This window comes from Oryza sativa, chromosome 1 (assembly GCF_034140825.1).
Source record: "Oryza sativa Japonica Group chromosome 1, ASM3414082v1".
Lineage (NCBI taxonomy): Eukaryota > Viridiplantae > Streptophyta > Magnoliopsida > Poales > Poaceae > Oryza > Oryza sativa.
Genome location: NC_089035.1, coordinates 31,417,522 through 31,436,993, shown reverse-complemented (window position 1 = coordinate 31,436,993; position 19,472 = coordinate 31,417,522). Strand labels below are relative to the sequence as shown.

The following is a 19,472-nucleotide window of genomic DNA, read 5'->3' as shown; positions in this document are numbered from 1 at the left end:
AGGAGATATGGAAATATTTGATCCATACTTGGTGGACAATGTTGGCTAGTACCTCAAAGATGACTAGGAAAAGAGTCTCCACCGTGTTGCTTAGGAGATATGGAAAGAAAGATATGACAACGTTGGCCAGTACCTTAGAGATGACTAAGAAAAGAGTCTCCACCGTCCGTGTTGCTTAGGAGATATGGAAAGAAAGGAATCAGAGTGTTTCAACATTTTTTTTAAAAGTTTTTTTACCCGACTTCTATATCCAACCAGATATATTCAGTTTTTTTTTAAAAAAATAGGAACTTAGTTACGGAGATTTGAACTCAGGACCTTGGGGTGCCTTTTTTTTTTTTTTAAGTTAAGAACGATTTGAACTCAGAACCTTCGGATGCTACTTAAGTCACTGCAACCACTAGGCTACATGCTCTTTCACAGAGTGTTTCAACATAAAGAACTCTTAGCACGGTCCCTAGCGGCGAAAATTAGGAAGGCGGGCAAATCTTGGGTCTTGGCAGTAGCCAAACACAGATCATCCCTAGTATTTTTCTTTCTGTAAAGTTTTGGCTTTGGTACAGTTTTTTTTTCCCGCTGTATCAATGAAAAGGGCACACCAAGTACTGTTTCGCTAAAAAAAACATTTGCCACTGCCAGCATCCAGAATGCTTTGCGTTATTCATTTTTCAAAATTCATATGAGCGTGTATCACACATAATTGATGAACCCTTTTTACAATTGCTACCATGGCATTGGTTCTTTACTCATGTACACAAAACATATCCATTTCGCCATAAGTAAAAAAATATTAATGCCTCAAGGGCAGAGAAGATGCTGGTTAGTTGGCAACACGTCTCCTGATCATCGCACAGAGTTTGGTAGCTATATACACGTTTACTCTTATAGGCATGGAGCTGTACGAATGCTCCAAGAAGTACTCTGCAAGAACCATAGAACAAAAGACATATCCTGGATAAAAATCACTTAAAGCTTCCAAACTGTTGGTGCTGAAAATGACCGCTTCCACTGGATGTTTCTGTTTTAGATGGAAAACTAGAACTGACAAGGCCTGGTGCTGTGCCCATCGTCGCCCCCGGGCCTTTATCCTCAGATCCGCCGCTCAGCGGTCCGACAATCCCAACATCGGAGAGATCGACCTTCTTTTGTGCTGCATATTACAACAATACAGTATGAGCTATGATGCGTCTTCCTTTTTAGCACCTAGGATAATTAGCCTTTTGAGTTGTGCTTGATGACCCTTCCTATTCTTATGCTTGTGTTTTATTGTAAGGATACTAATAATCTAATATACAGTTCACTAGGAATCTTTTACTTTTATAGAGGCCGAATTTCTATCCATTATCTAAAATGAATTGAACCTTGCAAATTCGGACATACATATTACAATTTATGTTTGCTACTTTGCATCTACCGAACTTGAACTACATGCATGACAGGAAAAAGTGCAAAAATACTTACACGAAGTTATATTCAAATCAATCAATCCTCGGCTCAAAGAGTCAGCCCATATGCCAGATTTGACCTGAAAAGTTTCTTTCTTTGCAACTGATTTTGATGCTGACATCGAGTCCTGCCCAAGCTTTTTGATGGGCTTATTCATGGACTCAGTTGCACTTGTTGTGGAAGATCCCAAGTGTGAAGTGAAGGCATCAAAATTGGCATCCTCCAAAGGACCATGGTCAGAACTTTTGGGACCCCCAGAAGAATCCCGTGGCAGTTCAGTAATGTTTGAGGCTGTGTTCGAAGAAAATGTTCCAAAAGATTCGGATCCATCAAAACTCTTCAGTGGAATTGCAGCAAAAGGATCAAAAGCTGCTGTACTTGAATGTTCTGGTGTGGGAGTTTTTCCTTGAGAAGATTTGCTTGTCGGATCATGAACTGAGAACTCTGAATCTGAAGGAAATGAGGTGGCAAAAGATTGTTTGAAGGGATCAAAAGCAGAAGTAGAAGGATGCACAACGGAAGACATTTTTTTCTCCGATGACTTGTTAGGACTACCGCGTACTGAGAACTCTGTGTCTGAAGTAAATGAATCAGCAGAAGACAGTCTGCCAGCAAACAAATCAATTTTGTCCTACATTGAAATTTGAAAATAAATAATGAGTTGTAGAATAATGAACTCATGTATTTCGAATTCCCCAAGTATTTTATTTGAAAATACATGGACGGAAACATATAATGAATGAAGTTTCAAGTTTCAACAATATAGTTCATGCAAATTATGAATCTTAAGGGGGGTATTTTTCCACTTTCTTGGTAACATATTTGAGTAAGTAGTTCTCACAGACATTTAGGGATATGAAAAATGAATCATGGTAAAAAAAAGGCTATTAGTAAAGTATAAACCTGAGTGTGAGAAACCGTTGCTGCCTCCAATGGAGCATTGGCTGATTGGAAAGCTGCATCTGCAAATAAATCAACCTCTGGCACAGCAGGTGTGCTAACATTTGGCGTTGCTGTTGAAGTGGATGTAGTAGAATCAACAAGATCATCCATCAAGCTTGGACCAAAGAGATCCAGGTGATTAGATCTTGTGGTACCTGTTCCAGCTGAGTTCCAAACATACAGCCAAGTGAATTTCCAGATGGCAACATGATGACTATGGTCAAACAAGAATAAATCCTTAGAACTTTACGTGTGCAACAAAAAGGTAAACCATTGTAATCATAAATGCAAATGAATATTTAAGATACTGCAGATAAATACTTACTAGATGTAGAAAATCCTCGTGGGTTGAAATCATCATCATCCTCATTTTCCCCTTTCTTTGAGCTTGGGGCTTCAGATGTGGTGCTAATATTTGCAGATAACTTCGAGTGTAATGTTAAGGAATTTTGATTTCTTTCATGCACACAGTAAAAGTATCAGATTTAGTAACTTAAGATTGGATTCCAAAGTCATTGCTCAATAACTTGATAATTTCAAGGCACCACTACTATCTATTGTTGATGGTAAAACCTGAAAAAGACGGAGTAGAACTGGGAGGTACCTTCTACCATGCCTTTCACTCTTTTTTGACTTATAACTGGTTGCACTGTTAGTAATTTCTTTAGACCCTTCTCTATTGCTGCTGTAGTTTGACACTGTTTCCTTCTTGTTCTTTTTCCATTCTGTGCCTGTGTGTATATCCTTGAATGATCCCACCTCCCTTGAACCTCCTGTGCTCCCATAGTGGCTACCAGATGAGTAGCTGCCACTGCCAAATGATGCTGCGCTCGATTTGTGCGTTATTCCAGTTGATGATAAGCCAAAATACCTAGACCAATGGTTCATGAAAAGAAGTAAGCATCAAATGTACAAGAAATGCAATAATGTCGCTAATGGGCTACAGAATGTCTTACTTGTCTCTAGTAACGGCAGCCTTCTCTCTGACCTCTTGAAGCTTCTCCCTGTCATCCAAAATTGCTAGAACAGCTTCAGCCTTCTTACGCACATTGAGCCCAACATCTTTTCCATTAGGCTCCAAATACTCAAATCTTGTGAGTTTCTTCCCAAAAGAAATCAGCATCAGACGACAAGTACTATAAACAATGAAATATCAATGTCTAGAAAAACTAGCGAAGGACCCATACTGCAATTCGTGAGCTATTGTCAACAATGCCATCAGCTGCACGTTCGGTGCCATTAGCTAGAAGGTACTCGATCACAGCCAACGCCTGTAATGATTGAAACATCCTGTTATTAAGGAATCAATCCAAACAGCACATCACTGCACAATCAATCCTATCTTATTACCTTATACACGTGACGCCAATTCGCAAGTGTGTTCCCCAGGCGTTGCCATAACACATTCATTATAATTTCGCTATCACCGCTGGAAAAGAAACAAGAAAGCAATGGGATTATGCGAACAATCAAAATGTGCAACGCCCCCAAGTCGTAAACTGAAACACGCTAGATTCTCATAAACAAATGGGAAATAAGTTCTGATTTTTTTTTTTAGCTTTGAGCTACTCACTAGCTCTTGGTGGCCCTGGCGATATCTGCCAAATCGGAACCATGCGGCCCCCACGGCTCGTCGCTGGTGGCATCAAGAACCTGCATACGAGATCGGGGAAAAAACTTCAATCGCCAATCACAAAATCCAGGTAAATAGCAAACCATCTGACCACCCAAAATTCCAAATTTTGACTCTTGACGGCAAAATCGAAAGAAATTTTGACCTTCTGCTCGATTTCCGGCACCTTGAGCACCTTAAGATTTACCTCCCTCCTTCTGAAAGTACAAGAAGAAAAATATCTTTACAAGATAGGAGTACACCAGGAGGAGAAAAGGGGCGGAGAAGGAGAAATAAAAATTCTGATTCTTACATCTCCCGGACGGTCTGGTCGAGCACCTTCCTGAAATCCATGCCGGGAGAGACGAGATCGGACCAAGAAGAGAGCTACGATCGCGGCCACAGATCGATCGAGTTGCTTCGGCTATCCACTATCCCCCCGCGCGCGTGTTCTTCTTCCTCTCCTAGCCTCCTAGGGCTCCGTGCAGGATGCGCGGGGAAGGCCAGGCGAGGCGGGGCGACGCGTAGGGCGGAGGAGAGAGGAAGATGGCGCCGCGGAATAACGACGAGCGCGCGGGCCGGTCGCACGTGTCATCAAGATACGACGACTACGACTCCTTCCTCAAGTCCATGGTCTTGGGCCGCTCGAGCCCATGGTCTTCTCAAACCCATGGGCCAAGCAGGCAACCAGCGGTTTGGGCCTCTCTTCGCTTCCCCCACGAGATTGCTAGCGCCTCGCCTAGCACACAGCCACACTTCTTTTCCCTTTCATAGCACTTATTTAATATGAAAATTTCAACTTAAATCATAAAACTTCCAACTCAAATCATATGAAACTTTCAACTGTGGTCTCCCCTTTCATCTTGACTTTTAAAAAATCAACTCAAAATGTAAAAAAAACTTTAATATGAAAGCAATATTGACCATCATGGCATTGGCATCATATACTAGTTTCGCCGTGCGTGGCCCAACTAGTTACGCCATTACCTACCTCCAACCTTTTCTTTTTCTTGTTCTTTGTATAAGAACATAGTATATGCATTGGCAGCGTTAAGTTCCAATTGAAAATCGAATGCATGTTCAAAAACAAAAAAAAACCAAAAATGTTGATAATGATAAGTGTAATGACTTTGGAAAGCAAGAGATATGTAAGCTACATCAGTAATTACGGCTAAAATTTCCAGTGGAGCCCATCATGGTCAAACAACCAGGGCAATATGTCAGCAATATGCTGAACCTTCGGACAACGGCATCTAAGCACTATACATAGGTGGCACGAATTGGTCCATAAGGGGAGAAATCAGAATCGCCTGTCACCTTTGCAGACGAGGGGACGGCATTGAAGTTAGTTGCCCTCTGTTGTGGCTGGGTTTTCTTGTTCAGCATCTACTATGACATCCGTGCCCTGTTCTGGGGTAGATGAGCCAGTAACTTGGGTGGCTGGATCGACATTTTCATTGACTGCCTCTGCTACTTCACAATTCTCCAACAGCGCCTGAGCTGACGTGCTGGATGAGAGCACATTGTTGGAATCATTGTGATCCACATACATAGGTTCCACCATTAGTTCAATCTGGCCCATTTCGTTAGGATTTTCCAGATGTCCATCTTGATCAACACTAGTGCTTTGCTGTGGGATTGCAGAGCCTGGAGCAGGAGTGGCTGTATCACACTCATCGATGGCTGGTGTAGCTGAGTGACTGTGTTCCTCCAACTCCAGTGAAGGACATGGGCAGATGACATTGTTGAAACCATTATCCTCCTCATCCATAGGCTCGAGGGTCATTGTTGCATCATCCACCATGTGAAGCTCTTCCTCTTCCTGATGCTGAGCTTCTTGATCGGCATGAACAATGTTCTGTTCAGCTTCTAGCAAAAGTAGTCTTGAGCGGCAGCTGATTCAACATGTGGACTAGTAGCGGAACCACCATTTTCCTTGATCTCGCCAAGGTCATGGAGAACATCCTGAAAGCCATGCAGAAACTCAAAGACCAAGGCTTGTTTGGTTGTATCAGCTGTGGATGTCATGGCCATCTTGGCCTTCTTTACCATACCGTGCAGTTTATCAACCTACAACAATCAGCAGACCCTTCGAGTTAAATATATTAGTTAAATTATGCATGGAGTGATTGTAAAAACTATTTGAAGTCTCGCAAAGACAACTTATATCTGACACAAATTTAGGTCCAATCAACTACAGAAACTGCATAGGAACTGAATAGATAATATAGGCTTACTGCTTTGCGGATCATAGGAGCCTTGGCTTGATACTGCAGATCAATGGAATCATCAGGCTGTAATGAAGGTCCTGCTTCCACATCATCACTGATTGATGGTACAAGATACCGCCGTGTAACTCCTGAGTACCAATGCAGGTACTCCTCATAAGACGATGGGTCATACTGCTCTGACTCTGGAAATATGCGCTGCCGGCGGGCTTCCCATTCCTGAATGTACTCATGATGTGTCTCTTCCCAGTTCTCACGTTCTCTGCCACGTCGACTAATACGATGCAGCGCCTGTAGGGTAGGTCGAAAAGGTGGTGGAATGGATTGGCGAAGCCCAAATTGCCGCATCACTCGCTCAGGCAAATACATCTCGACTATAGGAAAATTTATTAGTGGAGCTTGTGTAAGCCACAAATCTGCATCTTTTGTACAAAGCAATGGCAAGCTTGAAGACTCAATGTGCAAGTAGGGCTCCCACTTCACCTGATCAGCTCGCTGCAGGTTCAGTTCATCCCTGTACTGCTTAAGACAGCGTGTAGCATTCTCACTTTGTGTGCGCGCACCTACCCAACGAAAGCCAACAGGGGGCAAATCCTGTGGAATGTCTGTCTCTGGGCACAGGGGAGACCGGACCAATGGTCTGCCAACATGGGAGCGCTCCCAGCTCCAAAGCTGCAAGAGAAGCAATGAACCACCAATGTTCTTGATATTGTGGGAGGAAGCAACAGAACAAAGAGAACGGTATAGGAAGGCCAGCACTGCAGATCCCCAGCTGTATGTCCCAACACGAGAAAGATCAGCAATCAGTGGAAGATATATCAGACTCATCCGTCCTGTTCCATCTGGAAATAGCACCCCACATAAAAGGCTCAGGATATATGCTCGAACGTGCCTCTCCACAGTCTGATCATCTGCTCCTTCTGGTAATTCATAGAAATGCTTCTTCAGCCATTTGTAGTGCAGAAAAGATTTTCCAGGCATTGATGGTCCTCTTGGATCATGACCTAGACAATCAATGACCATCTGCGCATAATCATGATCAGTGGTAGAACAAACTGGACGGCCATCAATAGGAAGAGCTAACAACATTGCTACATCTTGTAGTGTAACTGCCATCTCCCCAGAAGCCAAGTGAAAACTATGAGTTTCTGGTCTCCAACGCTCAACAAGGGCAGTGATCAATGCCTTGTCCAATTGAGGCATCTTCTGGCAAATTTGTGAGAGCCCAAGAAGGCCAGCATCCCTCAAATAAGGACGGTATCTCTCATGAAATTTTAAAGGTTTGTGATGTCGCAACTTCAACTGCTCCACAGCCTGCAAAAAACATGACCTCAGTGGCACTGCGAAGTTTATTCTGCCTACAATAACTTGTTTACTTATGCAACTATGACAAAACTTAATTGCTCTTGGATTAACCTGATCACCGAAGATTGCATCCGATCGGTGGTTGATCTTAGGGTTGAGTAACGTGTTGGATACATGCTCTGCTGCTGGGCTTACAAGACAAGGTTGCTGCGAAGTGAACTCAATATTGTCCTCTTTATCAGAAGTAGTGCTCGGGGAAGAAGGTGCAGAGGTTTCATGAAAGTCCATATCATTTTCTGCCAAAGCACTTCTCCCACGGCCACGGCCACGACCACGGCGGCCACCACCTCCTCTCCTTGAAGACATGGTCTTGTACTGTTCCTGTTTTGAAAAATTCATAAGACCAGTCAGAGGAAACAGCACAGACGTTGACAGTAAAAAAAAACATAAACATGTGTTGAGAAGTTAGACAAGGCTTAAGCCCTGAAGTATGCAATGTGTGTGATCATTTTAGTAGCAGGTCCGAAGTTTTAAGAAATGCAGAGGGGTCTCTCCACTAACCTGATCGCCAGAAAAAGGAGAAAAGGGGAAAAAAAAAGAAAACATGGCTATTCCTCTTTATGACTCGCTTGGAAAAGAGAAAATTCACATGAATTTGACAACAATCATTTCAATTCGAGCGTTCCAGACGAACCTACATCGATGAACTTGCTATATTGATCTAAACATCTAATGATCTACATACCCATGTCACAAACCAAAACACACAGTGGCTTCCATTTTTAAACTACGATTTTCCAGTGACAGCCAATGAACAGAGACTTGAGAGTGAGAATCTACGGGAAGATGACATTAGAGGACTACCTACACCCGTGCCGAGACGCGCCCTTGAGAACTAGGTGCCTGGCTCTAGCAAAATTTGGGTTCGCTGGCGGCGCGCCCACGGCTCCGTCCCCCCTGCCCCCCCTCCCGCCAGTCTGGCTCGCCGGCTTGCTACGCCCGCGGCTCGCCCCTCCCGCCACACGGCCACGGAAATCCGGCGGGCCGGCGGCGGCCGACGGGGAGACAAGCTATAGATCTTCGCTTTCTGGGAGGGGAAGAGTGAGCCCTAGAATCTGCTTTCCTGGGGAGGAGGCGGCGAGGCGTAAGCCGTAACCCTAGGCGTAACCCATGCGGGATAGACTTTGTGCTTTTGATGTATCGATAGCAGCTTCGTGCTTCCGGCTCGATACCACTGGCACTCCTCCTGTCAGCGCAACGACGGCCCATATAGCCATAACCCCAGAGGCCCATACAATGCGCGCTACAGCCGCATTGAGGCCCAACACTTTTTGCTCTGGTTCAGGCGCCGGGAATTTCACAGCACAGCATCTCTAGGCCGAAGGTAGACCGGTGATAATTTTTTTTTATAGATAATGGTAGACCGGTGATAATATTTGCATGCAGTACTTGTAGTCAAAACACTTCTTTTGTATTCATTGAAGTTGAGCTGTCGATTCTTAGTGAAATGTGTGAATATTACGGCAGCACTCAAAATTCCTTTTTAGGCTTTTAGCTCATATGTACCTTACGGTGCCTAGGATTACAAATGGCTAACTGGATAAGAAGAGCGATGTGTAGAGCTCCGTTGTGTTTTTTTTATGAAGATTGGACAAAACTCACATGACTGAAGTTATGAGGGCGTGAGGCCAAACTTCGATCGAGGTAATATTGATGCTATAGTCGACAAGAGGCTTCGATGCGATTATGATCAAACTTCTGCTCGGAGAGTTTTGGAGCTTTGCAATGAGGTGCACTAGCCGGTCCTCTATCAAAAGACCAACAATAGCAGAAGTCGTATCTGTTTGAGTGAAATATTAGCCATGGTGGAAGAGACATATACAAGTGGCAGCTATCAGTACAATAGTGGCACGAGGGAGACGGAAAAAATGGCCCATAGTTATTCATGAATGTTCCTTTATAATCATGTGATGATTAATCTTGATGATGAACATTCATGAATATGAACTTTATTGAATTGTTGGCAATAGTAGAAGTTTATTGGCATGATTGTCAAAGGTAAATGTTTATTGAAAACACGGTGTATAGTATTTAATGTTGGTGAACAGTTTGTTGGCAATGGGAGCTGGTTAGACCGGGTAGTGGGTACTGGTCAGACCGTAGGTATTCATGCGGTCTAACCGGGGTAGCCCGATGGTCAGATTGGCAAACTCCGAGAAGGAGTCGGTTTCGGATTGTTTTCGTGGAATTTCTAAATTGTTTCATGTTTATAGCTCTAGATGGTTTCTATTCGTATGTGATATTATTTGTGCTGATATGAGTTAAGTTGGTACGAACTTGTACTTAGATATGGAATTTCTTTGTTGTTCATGTGCAGGTGTTGCTTGAGGACATAGGAGTATAGCCGGTGATGGGTCGGGATTAGGTTTAAGAGAAGTTAAGGTCAAGACGGTCAAGGATACTCAAGCTAAGTAACAATGCACGTGGAGATAAAGGTTTCCTTATGGCATACATGTGGTGTTGTGTCCATATGAAAAGATGAGTTAAATGTGGTGTTGTGTCCATATGAAAAGATGAGTTAAATGTGGTGTCGAAATCCAAGTGTAGAAAGATTGGAGTGTAGAGTTATATGGGATGTTGTTTCCCTGATTTGGTAGGTTTCTTATATGATTAGGATTTAGAAGTCATACTTCTAGTTGGATTCATGGCTAGGGGCAACATTGTGGGTATACATAGAAGAGGGGTTGAGGCTAGAAGATATTATTTAGGAGAGAACTATATCTTAACGATCAGATCGACATCTGATGAGCGGTCCAACCGGCAGTGAGCATATAAGCTGAACAAAATCACGCCATCTAAATATGGAACCCAATCAAAGACAGAAAATCGAAGGATGAAAGGTTGGTGTGACTTTTATGTGCCACATATTTGCAATCTTCACCAAATCTCTATTATTATAAAAATTAAAAATGTTTTTGTCGGTACTTTTCGTCATCCGTGTTTGAGTCGGTTTTTAAATTCACCCGCTTTTGAAGATACATATCCGTGTTTAATGTTTAAGTTGGTTTTTAAGTTCGTTCGCTTTTGGAAATACAGGAGGAGTTATATAAGAAATCTCTTTTTTTAAAAAATAAACTCCCATGCTAACTTAAAACGATTAGACTCCTAATTGCAGCTCATGATTTTGTAAAAGAAATAAGTTCAAGCGAATTCCCGCGGTGAATTTCACCTTAGTTAAACCGTATAATAATAAGAAGATTAAAAATAACCTTTTTAACGCACGGACATTTTTTCCATTTATATAAAATGGTCTACATCCTACGATATGATGAAGCGCGGGCAAACTGGCATAGTTTTTAAAACAGTTTTTGACTTTTAATTTTTTATTTATTAGTTATTACTCCATCCGTCTCATAATAATATATTACAGTACTATGAATCTGACTCCACATCAATCTGAATACGAATCTGGACAGGCTCCACATCAACCTAAGTAGGAAGCCTGTCCAAATTCATATTCATAGCACTATGATATTATCAAAATTTCTTATATTATGAGACGTCTTATATTATGGACATCAAAATCTCTTAAATTATAGGATAAAAGGAAGTATAATATCCTTAAATTATGGGACAAAGGATGTATAATATCAGTAGCAAAAAAGCCAACAAAATCATAAATAGAAAAGTAAATTCTAATACCATTAAATGATACTATTCTCATCGAATGTAATTTTGTTACTGAAGTACTCCCTCCGTACTCGTAAAGTAAGTCGTTTACTCCATACTCGTAAAGAAAATCGTTTAGAACAATGTTTAAGTAAAACCTTGGAAATGTAAATCATGAATAACTCTCAAGTTGATGAGTTTGAAAATATAAAACTTAAACTTATATGAATAGATTTATCTTGAAAAATATTAATATTTTCATAAAAATATACATATATCACTTTTAAATAAATATTTTTATAGAAACAAAAGGTTTTAAATAAATATTTTTATAGAAACAAAAGGTTAAAGTTGTATTTTGGAGACATCCTAAACGACTTCTTTACGAGGGAGTATTATAGTACTCAAAATGATTGAAATAGTAGTACTCAAAATGCGTGTGCTCATTTAATTTTACTGGTAATGGTATTTGCCCCTGCCACCCACACCATACAACGAAAAGCTCATTATTATTTCAGAAAATTCAATTGGAGATACATACGAAGCTCTTACTTGAGCGAAAATATATAGGCACAAAGATACACAGATTTCGAATAAAAAGTCTACATCATGTAGTTCTCTTACACGAGGACCAAGCCTATATATATACTTGAAATTACGTTACAGAATATAGAATACAGAATACATTTCTGTTGAAAATAAATTATATAAATAATTTGTACATCTCAAAATGCAAGTTTCACATCAACAGGTCAGACACCCATCCCAGTTCCGGAGCGTCCTCTTCCAGCTCCTGCTGTAACATGTCCGTTTTTGGAGCGACCGATCGCGTCGCCTTCCTCGCATCCATCTGTTGCATTGCAAGGACAATCTGCTTCATGTCCATCGGAGACGGCGGAGGTGAGTCCTCCGACGTCGTGAACGGGGACCTCGGCGAGGGCGTGGCGGCGGCAGCGTCGTCGCCCACGATCCGCAGCTCCTTGTCGTTGTGGGCGAAGAAGCATACCGGGCGAGCGCACAGCATGCCGGAGCGGCACGGCCGCGTGCGGTAGCGCGACGGGTGCAGCCACGTCTCGAAGGTCCCGTGCGCGAACGGGCACCCGGAGCCGCGCGGGCATGCGGCGCGGGCGGCGACGCGGAAGTCCGGGCACGGCTCGCCGGTGTAGGTGACGTGGCTCGGGTCGCGGCGCCGCGCGGCCTCGCCCGGGTGGGCGTACGGGCACGACGTCCACTCGTGCGCCCGCGAGCGAGGGCACCGCCGGACCTTGAACTCGTACATCATGAAGTCCTCGTCGTACGCGCACCGGCCCCCCCACGTCGGCGACGACGCCTCGGCGCCGGCGAGGTGCACCTGCAGCGCGGCTAGAAACTCCGCCGCCGCCGCAAGCTGGTGGTCAGACGACGTCTCGTATGCCATCGATGATCACGGTGGCGTTGGATTAGATGAGGAGACGCGGCTATATGTTGTTTGATGAGCGAGCGCGCGGCGATGCGTTGCCTTTTATAAGCAAGAAGTGACACGAGTCCGTATTCGAGTTGGGTCCGGTCCTGGGTCGGTTGTCCCGGGCGGACACGGACGTACCGGGACGGAAGCTTGGGGCACGTGGAAGGGCTCGGGTGCGGCGGCTTGCATGCTGCGCGACACGTCCCGATCGCCCGCGGGTGGGTGCTTTGCGTTCGGGAGCTGTCTCGCGATCTCGACGGTGTTCCTGGCAGCGCAGCGGGCTGCGGAAGCGAACTGCTTTACTCCTCCATGTATTACGAATTGGATTAATCAACGAGTAAACTATTATCAATTTATCATGCTGCCAAGCTGTTAATTTTAGGGAACTAGCGATGACGATGGTCGCCACGGCGACGGCCGGCTATTAAAAGATACGAGCAGATCAAGCTGCAGTCGGATTATTATTGCACACTTCAATACTTTACGCCAGAAGCACGAACAATTATTTAAGGTAAGCTACGTAAGATCGTAGGTCTGCCGAGAGATAATAATAATACTATTATCCCCCAAGGATTTCACATATTGCCGACGCATGTACAGGACACGCAACCGTATGATCCGTATTTCTCTGGTTTGCTGGGCTTGGGCCAACAATATACTGCGGCCCTGGTTTCCAACTTTCGATCTCGATTTGGCCCAGCAAACACGGCCAGGAACAGGCATGGCGAAGCAAAGAAGGGGAGGCAAATTAAAGGGAGACGGCGACGGCAACCGACAGATCGACGCGACGACGTCCATCCGCGCTCGCCTCGCCATCAATCCAGGCCAACCAGCTCGTGCGCGTATTTCTTGGTGCGACATTGCCATCCGCCCACTGGGTTTTCTCCCCCATCATGTGGTCGCCGCTATATATCATATCAACGGCCGATCGGTCGACACAGAGGCGAGATCCACGCGAATCTCAATGATCTACGTATTAAGCAGCAGGTGTTTGCGTCGCCAGTGACGCGGCAACCACCGTTAGAGGAAGTTTAACAGTATAGCCTACTACTAGCTCCAATTCATTTATAGCCGATCTAATAGCTAATTTATACAATAGTTGCTTACTATATATTAATATATAGTCTCACCTATCATACACACATTGCGTCTTGGAGTCTGTGCTACAGCTAGCTACAGATCTGTAGCCCGCTGCTCTTCTCTCTCATTTTTTATCTTATTAAAATATGTTTATAGCTGACTAATAGCAGGCCTGCTCTTACGGCAAGCGAACACTGTAATAAGATGCAGAGCAATTCGAACATTGCGGAAATGTGGCGCTAATGATTGTACTTGTGCTCAAAACAAGGCATGAGGATAGAATGTAAGCAACCACTGATAAGCTTTACAGCCTTATCCCCGCAGAGACTTGCAGTGCACGGACAGCAATCTGGCCTGCTCAAAAAGAAGCGAAAACAATACAGTTGTTTATCGGCGAATGCCAAGAATCAAACATCTGTATACTCTTCACTGAAAAGGGAAGGAATGATTTACTTATCTCCTCAAAGAATGCAAAATTTTATTCCATGGAGAAACATGAATTGCCTCAGAGGGGAAAAAAATCATGTAAAAGAGATAATTACATGTAAAGAATGGCCAAAAAATTGTTAATGATCTTGTGCTGAACATGTTTACAAATCTCTTCGGCTTCTCCAGCTAGCTTGGCTCATCTCGTCACTACAATCTCGGCTGCCGAATTCTCTCAGCTGGAACAATCTAATTTCTTCGGACTGTGGTTCTAAGAATACTTCACTGCGGCCAGGTTGAAGGCCATTGTTCAAGTTAGAGTCTGCTAAACTATCTAGTGCTCTAACCACCTGAGAGATGCAAAGGAAACATCACATTTTGGTCTTTGGGTGTCATTAGTTCATAAATGAATTTGGGTGTGTTCATTACCTGCCCCATCCGCGGTCTCATTGCTGCAGAATGACGAATGCATGCAGCTGCAGCTCCTATCATATGATACATCTCATTTTCATCAAACCTGTTTTCCATCCTTGGATCAGGGAGGTCACCAAATTCTCGATGTTCAATTGCCTTGAGGAGAAGGGGCCGAGCCTGAAAATTTTCAACATGAATTAGGTTTGCTTTAAGATCACAACACTGGTAAATTAATCCCAGTCCAAATGCTTCAAACTCATGATGAAAATTAGAAGTCCATATAGGTTCACACGGGTACGGTAATGACATTACTATTTGTGTTATTGTTCATATTAGATGGACCAGCATATTTTATGTTCACATTATACAACGCAAAAAGCTATCATGAAACCCTTCAGACCAGATAATAACCAGAAGGAATGTCCTATACTTAGGTGTCACTTGTGCACTGCATCAATTCCTTTATGATTGCTATGCAACTATCTAAATAGGTACATGATAATTGGTGTCTTTCTCTCTGTCCTTCAAATCGCTCAAGTCCTTGCCGAAGTTCTCTAGCTTCTTTCATGACTCATCACAGCTTATGGTTGTAACACTGCATTAAATAAGTCTCTGCTTTTTGTGTGCCACTCTGGAAGAATAATCAGGCTGCCTACTTTTGTAAAAGCTCCAACCCCTGGAACTTTTAGCTAACTTGGCTCTCTCCATATCATTTCCTCAGACAACATATTACGAAAGTGGGGCCAACGAAAGGACTAACAGATTACAGCTGCTAGAAGTATATTGGCAACATTGTAAATAAAAGAATTGAAAGGTTGATTGGTTTTTAAGAGAAAAGGCAAACTAATTACATGCCACCAGGGCTTACGAAGTTGCATATACCAGAACCTACAAATCTGGGTATTTCACCTCAACAGGTATAGTGATCAGCACTGTGGAACAGAAAATCAGCAACCAAATCATTAAGCAGATTATATAGACCTATAGGGAATGTCTTGTTTATATATTACATTTTAATCTCATTAAAATTAATGCAGGTGGAACACTCAATCCTGTCATTTTTAGAAAATCTCAATCAAACAAACACATGCTAAAAATCTGAATATATGCATAACTAGGACCTAACTGAGTCAAATAGAATGTTCAGAATATTTTTTTAAACTCACCCACTCAACAAGGCTCTCATCTCCCAGTGGCTGGGAAGCATCAACAGGTTTTCTTCCTGTAATAAGCTCCAAAAGAACGACTCCAAAAGAATATACATCAGATTTTGCAGTCAACTTGCCAGACAACGCATACTCTGGAGCCAAATACCTGCAGAGGGCATACTACATTTGTTAATCAAAATTATATTTTTAGATCAGATATTAGCCATAAAATTCCGGAGAACTGCGAGACTTTCGCTATACTCGCAAGTTCACATACCCAAATGTACCCATGACACGTGTCGTGACATGCGTATTGGAGTCAGCTGCTAGCCTTGCAAGTCCAAAATCAGAAACCTGGCATTGTTGGAGAGGGGAAATTAGAAGAAAAAAAAAGAATATAGAATCACATTAAAGTGTCTGGCGATGGAGGTCATACACCAAGTAATAGCATACCTGAGCTTCGAAGTTGTCATCCAATAAAATATTGGATGATTTAATATCTCTATGTATAATCCGAGGATGACCTGATGAACAAAGCAGGGCAATACTAAGAAAACAATCCTATTTGAGGGAAATGGATTAGTTTAACAAAGGAAAGTAGTATTACAGTCTTCATGCAGATAAGCAATTCCACGGGCTGCTCCGGCCGAAATCTTAACCCTTGTTCGCCAATCAAGAACTGCCGCTTCACTTACTGCAATTTCATGGGCATGTTTAGTGATCAGTTAAGAAAACTCAGCCTCAGTGAAGCTAGAAATAAATTTAAAAAAAATCAAGGCTACTAGAACTGATAAAAGATTCTTACCATGGAGATGGTAATAAAGCGTATTGTTTGGAACAAAATCATAAACAAGCATCCGCTGGCCATCTGCTATGCAGTAGCCTACTAGTGAAACCAAATGTCTATGATGTACTCTGCTGATAGTATCAACTTCGGCCTTGAACTCACGTTCTCCTTGCCCATTCCCAATTTTGAGCTTCTTGACAGCCACAAGGCGATTGTCTGGCAAGATGCCCTTGTAAACACACCCAAATCCACCTTCTCCCAAAAGGTTTTGCTCTGCAAAGCCATTTGTGAATTCTGCCAAATTTTCTGGGGTGAATAGCATCCTAGAGTACCCAATGGCAGAATCAGCTGGTGAATATGGATACCCATGGCTCCCCGCACTGAACAACCTGACCGGATGATATCCAGGTGATATGAAAAATGCATCTGACAGTACAAACAATTGGCATCAAGTTCGATGGATAAAATTAGGATCCACACATATAGTTGTACACTAAAACACTTCGATGCTCAAGTTTTGTACCTGACGTTAGCGAGGATCCACCGGAAGAGGGAAAGTAGTTTGGCGGTGGCGGCGGAGCTGGCTGCTGCGTCGGCAGTGATGCAGGAGGCTCTATCCGCCGGCGCTTCTTCTTGACGAACCAAATTGTAGCGCCGACAAAGCTGAGCATGGCAAGCCCGGCAAGTGCTACAATTGTGGTGGCTGCCTCCCTCGATATCTCGATGTTCTTGCCGGCGCCACTTGATGCGCGGGTCGAATTCGAATGCGACCTCGCAGATGACCGCGGCACGTAATGTGGCTTGATGTGATTACGCGGCGGCGGTGGAGAGGCGATTCTTGGTGGGGGAGGAGGCGGATAGACTACAGCAGCAGGCACTGGAGCTGGAGCGGGCGACGACGACGGTGGGTGAAATGGAGGTGGCGATGGCGGCGAGAAGGTCTGAGGCGGAGGTGGGGGGAGAGACGGCGGCGGGGGTGATGGGTACACGCGGGGCTGGACGTGCGGCTGGTCAGTTGTCATCGGCGGCGGCGGCGCTTGCACCTCCACATGGGGCGGCGACGGGGGTGGGGACGGCGGCGGAGACGGCGGGAGCGATGGGGGAGGAGCGTCCGGCGGCGGCGGCGACAATGCCGGCGGCGGCGATGACGGAAACGACTCTGGCGGAGAGGAGACCGGAGGTGGGCTACTCACCGGCGAAGCTGACGTCGCCGGAGGCCAAGAATGGTACGACGCGGAGACCGGCGGCGGCGAGGAGGAGGAAGACGAGTACGGGCAGGCCGGCGGGCGCGGCGCCGGCTGCGGCTGCGGCTGGCCATACTCCCCCATCGGCGCGGCGTACGCCGACAAGGCCATCTTCGGAGGCAGGAAGGGATCCGCGTAGGCTCCGACCATCCCCATCCCCACCACCAACCTCCTCAAGAATCTCCACGGCAGCGAAGCGTGGACGCGCAGTAGGCAGGGGATCTGCAGCTCCCCGCCGACGGCCAGATCTCCCACCCGGCTGCCCCCAATCAGCAGCCGCCCACCGAACTGCCGCAATGGAGCCTTCCACCCACCACCCGCCCCGGCGGCTCCCGACAGCGAACGGGCAACGCGCCTCGGAGATCCAAATCCCCAGATCACGGCGAGCTTGACCCCAGCCCAATGGGCACAACGCCGGCGCCTGACCAAGAAGCCGCAGCAGCCACAGAGCTCCTCCTCAGCGCCCTCGAGCGCCGCGAGATCCCAGCCCCAGCGCCGGCGAGCGATCGATCGATCTCTCCCGCCCAATGCAATGCAGCAGCCACCGCCCCACCTCTCGGCTCACCTCACCACGCCGAGCTGCTCATCCCCCTTCCCCTCTCCTGCCTTGGTGTCCGTGGCTGGACAGTAGAGCAGGAGTAGTAGTATAATTTTCCTCTCTCTCTCTCTCTCTTTTCCTGAGAAGAAAAAAAAAACGTTGTTTTCTTTGGTGGTGCGTGCGAGGGGTTGGTGCGAAGTCTATGGGAGATAGCTGGACTGAGGAGAGCGAGCAGTACAGCAGGCAGCGTACAGTATCGGGAGTTGAGTTGAGTTGAGGAGAGGAGGGAGAAAAACTTCAAAGGAACACAAAAAAAAAAAACTACTCGTATTTCTCGTTGCATGGGTTGTCGCTAGTGGCTCCACGCCCACCAGGTCACCACCACTGGGCTCGCCGCCCCGTCTCGCCCCGCGGTGCGGGCGATGGAAACCGGAAAAGTGAGTGGAAATGCTGCTGCGCGAGCGCTGAGTGTGCAGCGCGCGGTCGCCGAGCCACCGCGCCTCGGCCTCGGGGCCGTGTACGCGCGGGGCGCCGGCTATTGTATTCGCGGTTCGCTGGCTGGAGCAGACCGAGCGGCGGAACGGAAAGGCAAGTTGGGGTTTGTTTGCGCCCGGGAGCTGCCGATGCCATCCTGTAGCGCGCCGGAAGAGGAGTAATTTACTGCGTACGATGACGAGGGTAAACATCGGGGTTTGCACTTTGGGAGAGGGTGAACTATTGGACTGATGGTCGTGGCTACGTAGGTGGATTAATTCATATAGAAGTTAAAAATGCTAAAAATGTTTTCGGATTTTGGGTGGTTTTAATGGTGAGCTTGGATTTTTGTGGTGCTTTTGTTCGTCACTTGCACAGTAAATCTTTCGCTTTCGACATGGCACACGATACTACTAGTCAGTCAATGTTGTAGTAAAAGATAGAAACGGAGTTCGAACGGATGGAGTACAGTCTAACAATTAATCGGATTACGGAAGGTAGTCGGAATTATACGGATATTTGACATTCACGTTAGTATTAATATCTTAATAATACTCTCTTCATTCCATAACGTAAAACGCTCATGTATTTCAAAATTTAACATTTAAAACATTTGACCAACACTTAGTATAATATAAAATGAATTTTCTTTGTTAAAAATTATATCATTAGATTGAGATTTAAATTTACTTTCATATAGCTATAATTTTGTTGC

General features: G+C 44.9%; 3 protein-coding genes and 1 pseudogene across 4 annotated transcripts; all 4 read right to left on the bottom strand.

Annotated features, from left to right (window-relative positions):
* Positions 1-641: 641 nt before the first annotated feature.
* On the bottom strand, positions 642-4,571 carry LOC4327195 (clathrin interactor EPSIN 1). 2 transcript variants are annotated; one of them, XM_015764844.3, is made up of 11 exons: positions 4,314-4,571; positions 4,167-4,218; positions 3,962-4,041; positions 3,739-3,817; positions 3,576-3,659; positions 3,345-3,490; positions 2,993-3,259; positions 2,714-2,844; positions 2,350-2,552; positions 1,462-2,077; positions 642-1,150 (listed from the first exon to the last, which is right to left on the bottom strand). In XM_015764844.3, exons 1-11 carry the CDS (start codon positions 4,352-4,354, stop codon positions 963-965), a joined length of 1,887 nt encoding a protein of 628 aa, XP_015620330.1. In that variant the 5' UTR covers positions 4,355-4,571; the 3' UTR covers positions 642-962. The 2 variants fall into 2 exon arrangements, with proteins under 2 accessions (XP_015620330.1, XP_015620337.1); XM_015764851.3 differs by having other exon boundaries at positions 3,345-3,479.
* Positions 4,572-5,104: 533 nt separating this feature from the next.
* On the bottom strand, positions 5,105-8,698 carry LOC4327194 (serine/threonine-protein phosphatase 7 long form homolog; annotated as a pseudogene).
* A 2,999-nt stretch (positions 8,699-11,697) lies between these two features.
* On the bottom strand, positions 11,698-12,674 carry LOC4327885 (zinc finger CCCH domain-containing protein 10-like). The gene has a single exon (NM_001401733.1). It carries the CDS (start codon positions 12,617-12,619, stop codon positions 11,942-11,944), a length of 678 nt encoding a protein of 225 aa, NP_001388662.1. The 5' UTR covers positions 12,620-12,674; the 3' UTR covers positions 11,698-11,941.
* Positions 12,675-14,151: 1,477 nt separating this feature from the next.
* Positions 14,152-18,393, bottom strand: LOC4327884 (proline-rich receptor-like protein kinase PERK8). The gene is made up of 8 exons (XM_015773185.3): positions 17,025-18,393; positions 16,520-16,927; positions 16,322-16,408; positions 16,168-16,238; positions 15,992-16,068; positions 15,733-15,880; positions 14,582-14,743; positions 14,152-14,502 (listed from the first exon to the last, which is right to left on the bottom strand). The coding sequence occupies exons 1-8, from the start codon at positions 17,899-17,901 to the stop codon at positions 14,317-14,319; spliced, it is 2,016 nt and encodes a 671-aa protein (XP_015628671.1). The 5' UTR covers positions 17,902-18,393; the 3' UTR covers positions 14,152-14,316.
* Between the last annotated feature and the right edge of the window lie 1,079 nt (positions 18,394-19,472).

Coding starts and splice junctions, on each gene's coding strand:
- LOC4327195 (XM_015764844.3), bottom strand. CDS start 4,354: ATGGATTTCAGGAAGGTGCTCGACCAGACCGTCCGGGAGAT. Junction 4,219..4,313: donor GACCAGACCGTCCGGGAGAT/GTAAGAATCAGA, acceptor TTGTACTTTCAG/AAGGAGGGAGGTAAATCTTA. Junction 3,818..3,961: donor GCCAGGGCCACCAAGAGCTA/GTGAGTAGCTCA, acceptor TTTCTTTTCCAG/CGGTGATAGCGAAATTATAA.
- LOC4327885 (NM_001401733.1), bottom strand. CDS start 12,619: ATGGCATACGAGACGTCGTCTGACCACCAGCTTGCGGCGGCGGCGGAG.
- LOC4327884 (XM_015773185.3), bottom strand. CDS start 17,901: ATGGGGATGGTCGGAGCCTACGCGGATCCCTTCCTGCCTCCGAAGATG. Junction 16,928..17,024: donor TGGATCCTCGCTAACGTCAG/GTACAAAACTTG, acceptor TTGTACTGTCAG/ATGCATTTTTCATATCACCT. Junction 14,503..14,581: donor TGAGACCGCGGATGGGGCAG/GTAATGAACACA, acceptor TGCATCTCTCAG/GTGGTTAGAGCACTAGATAG.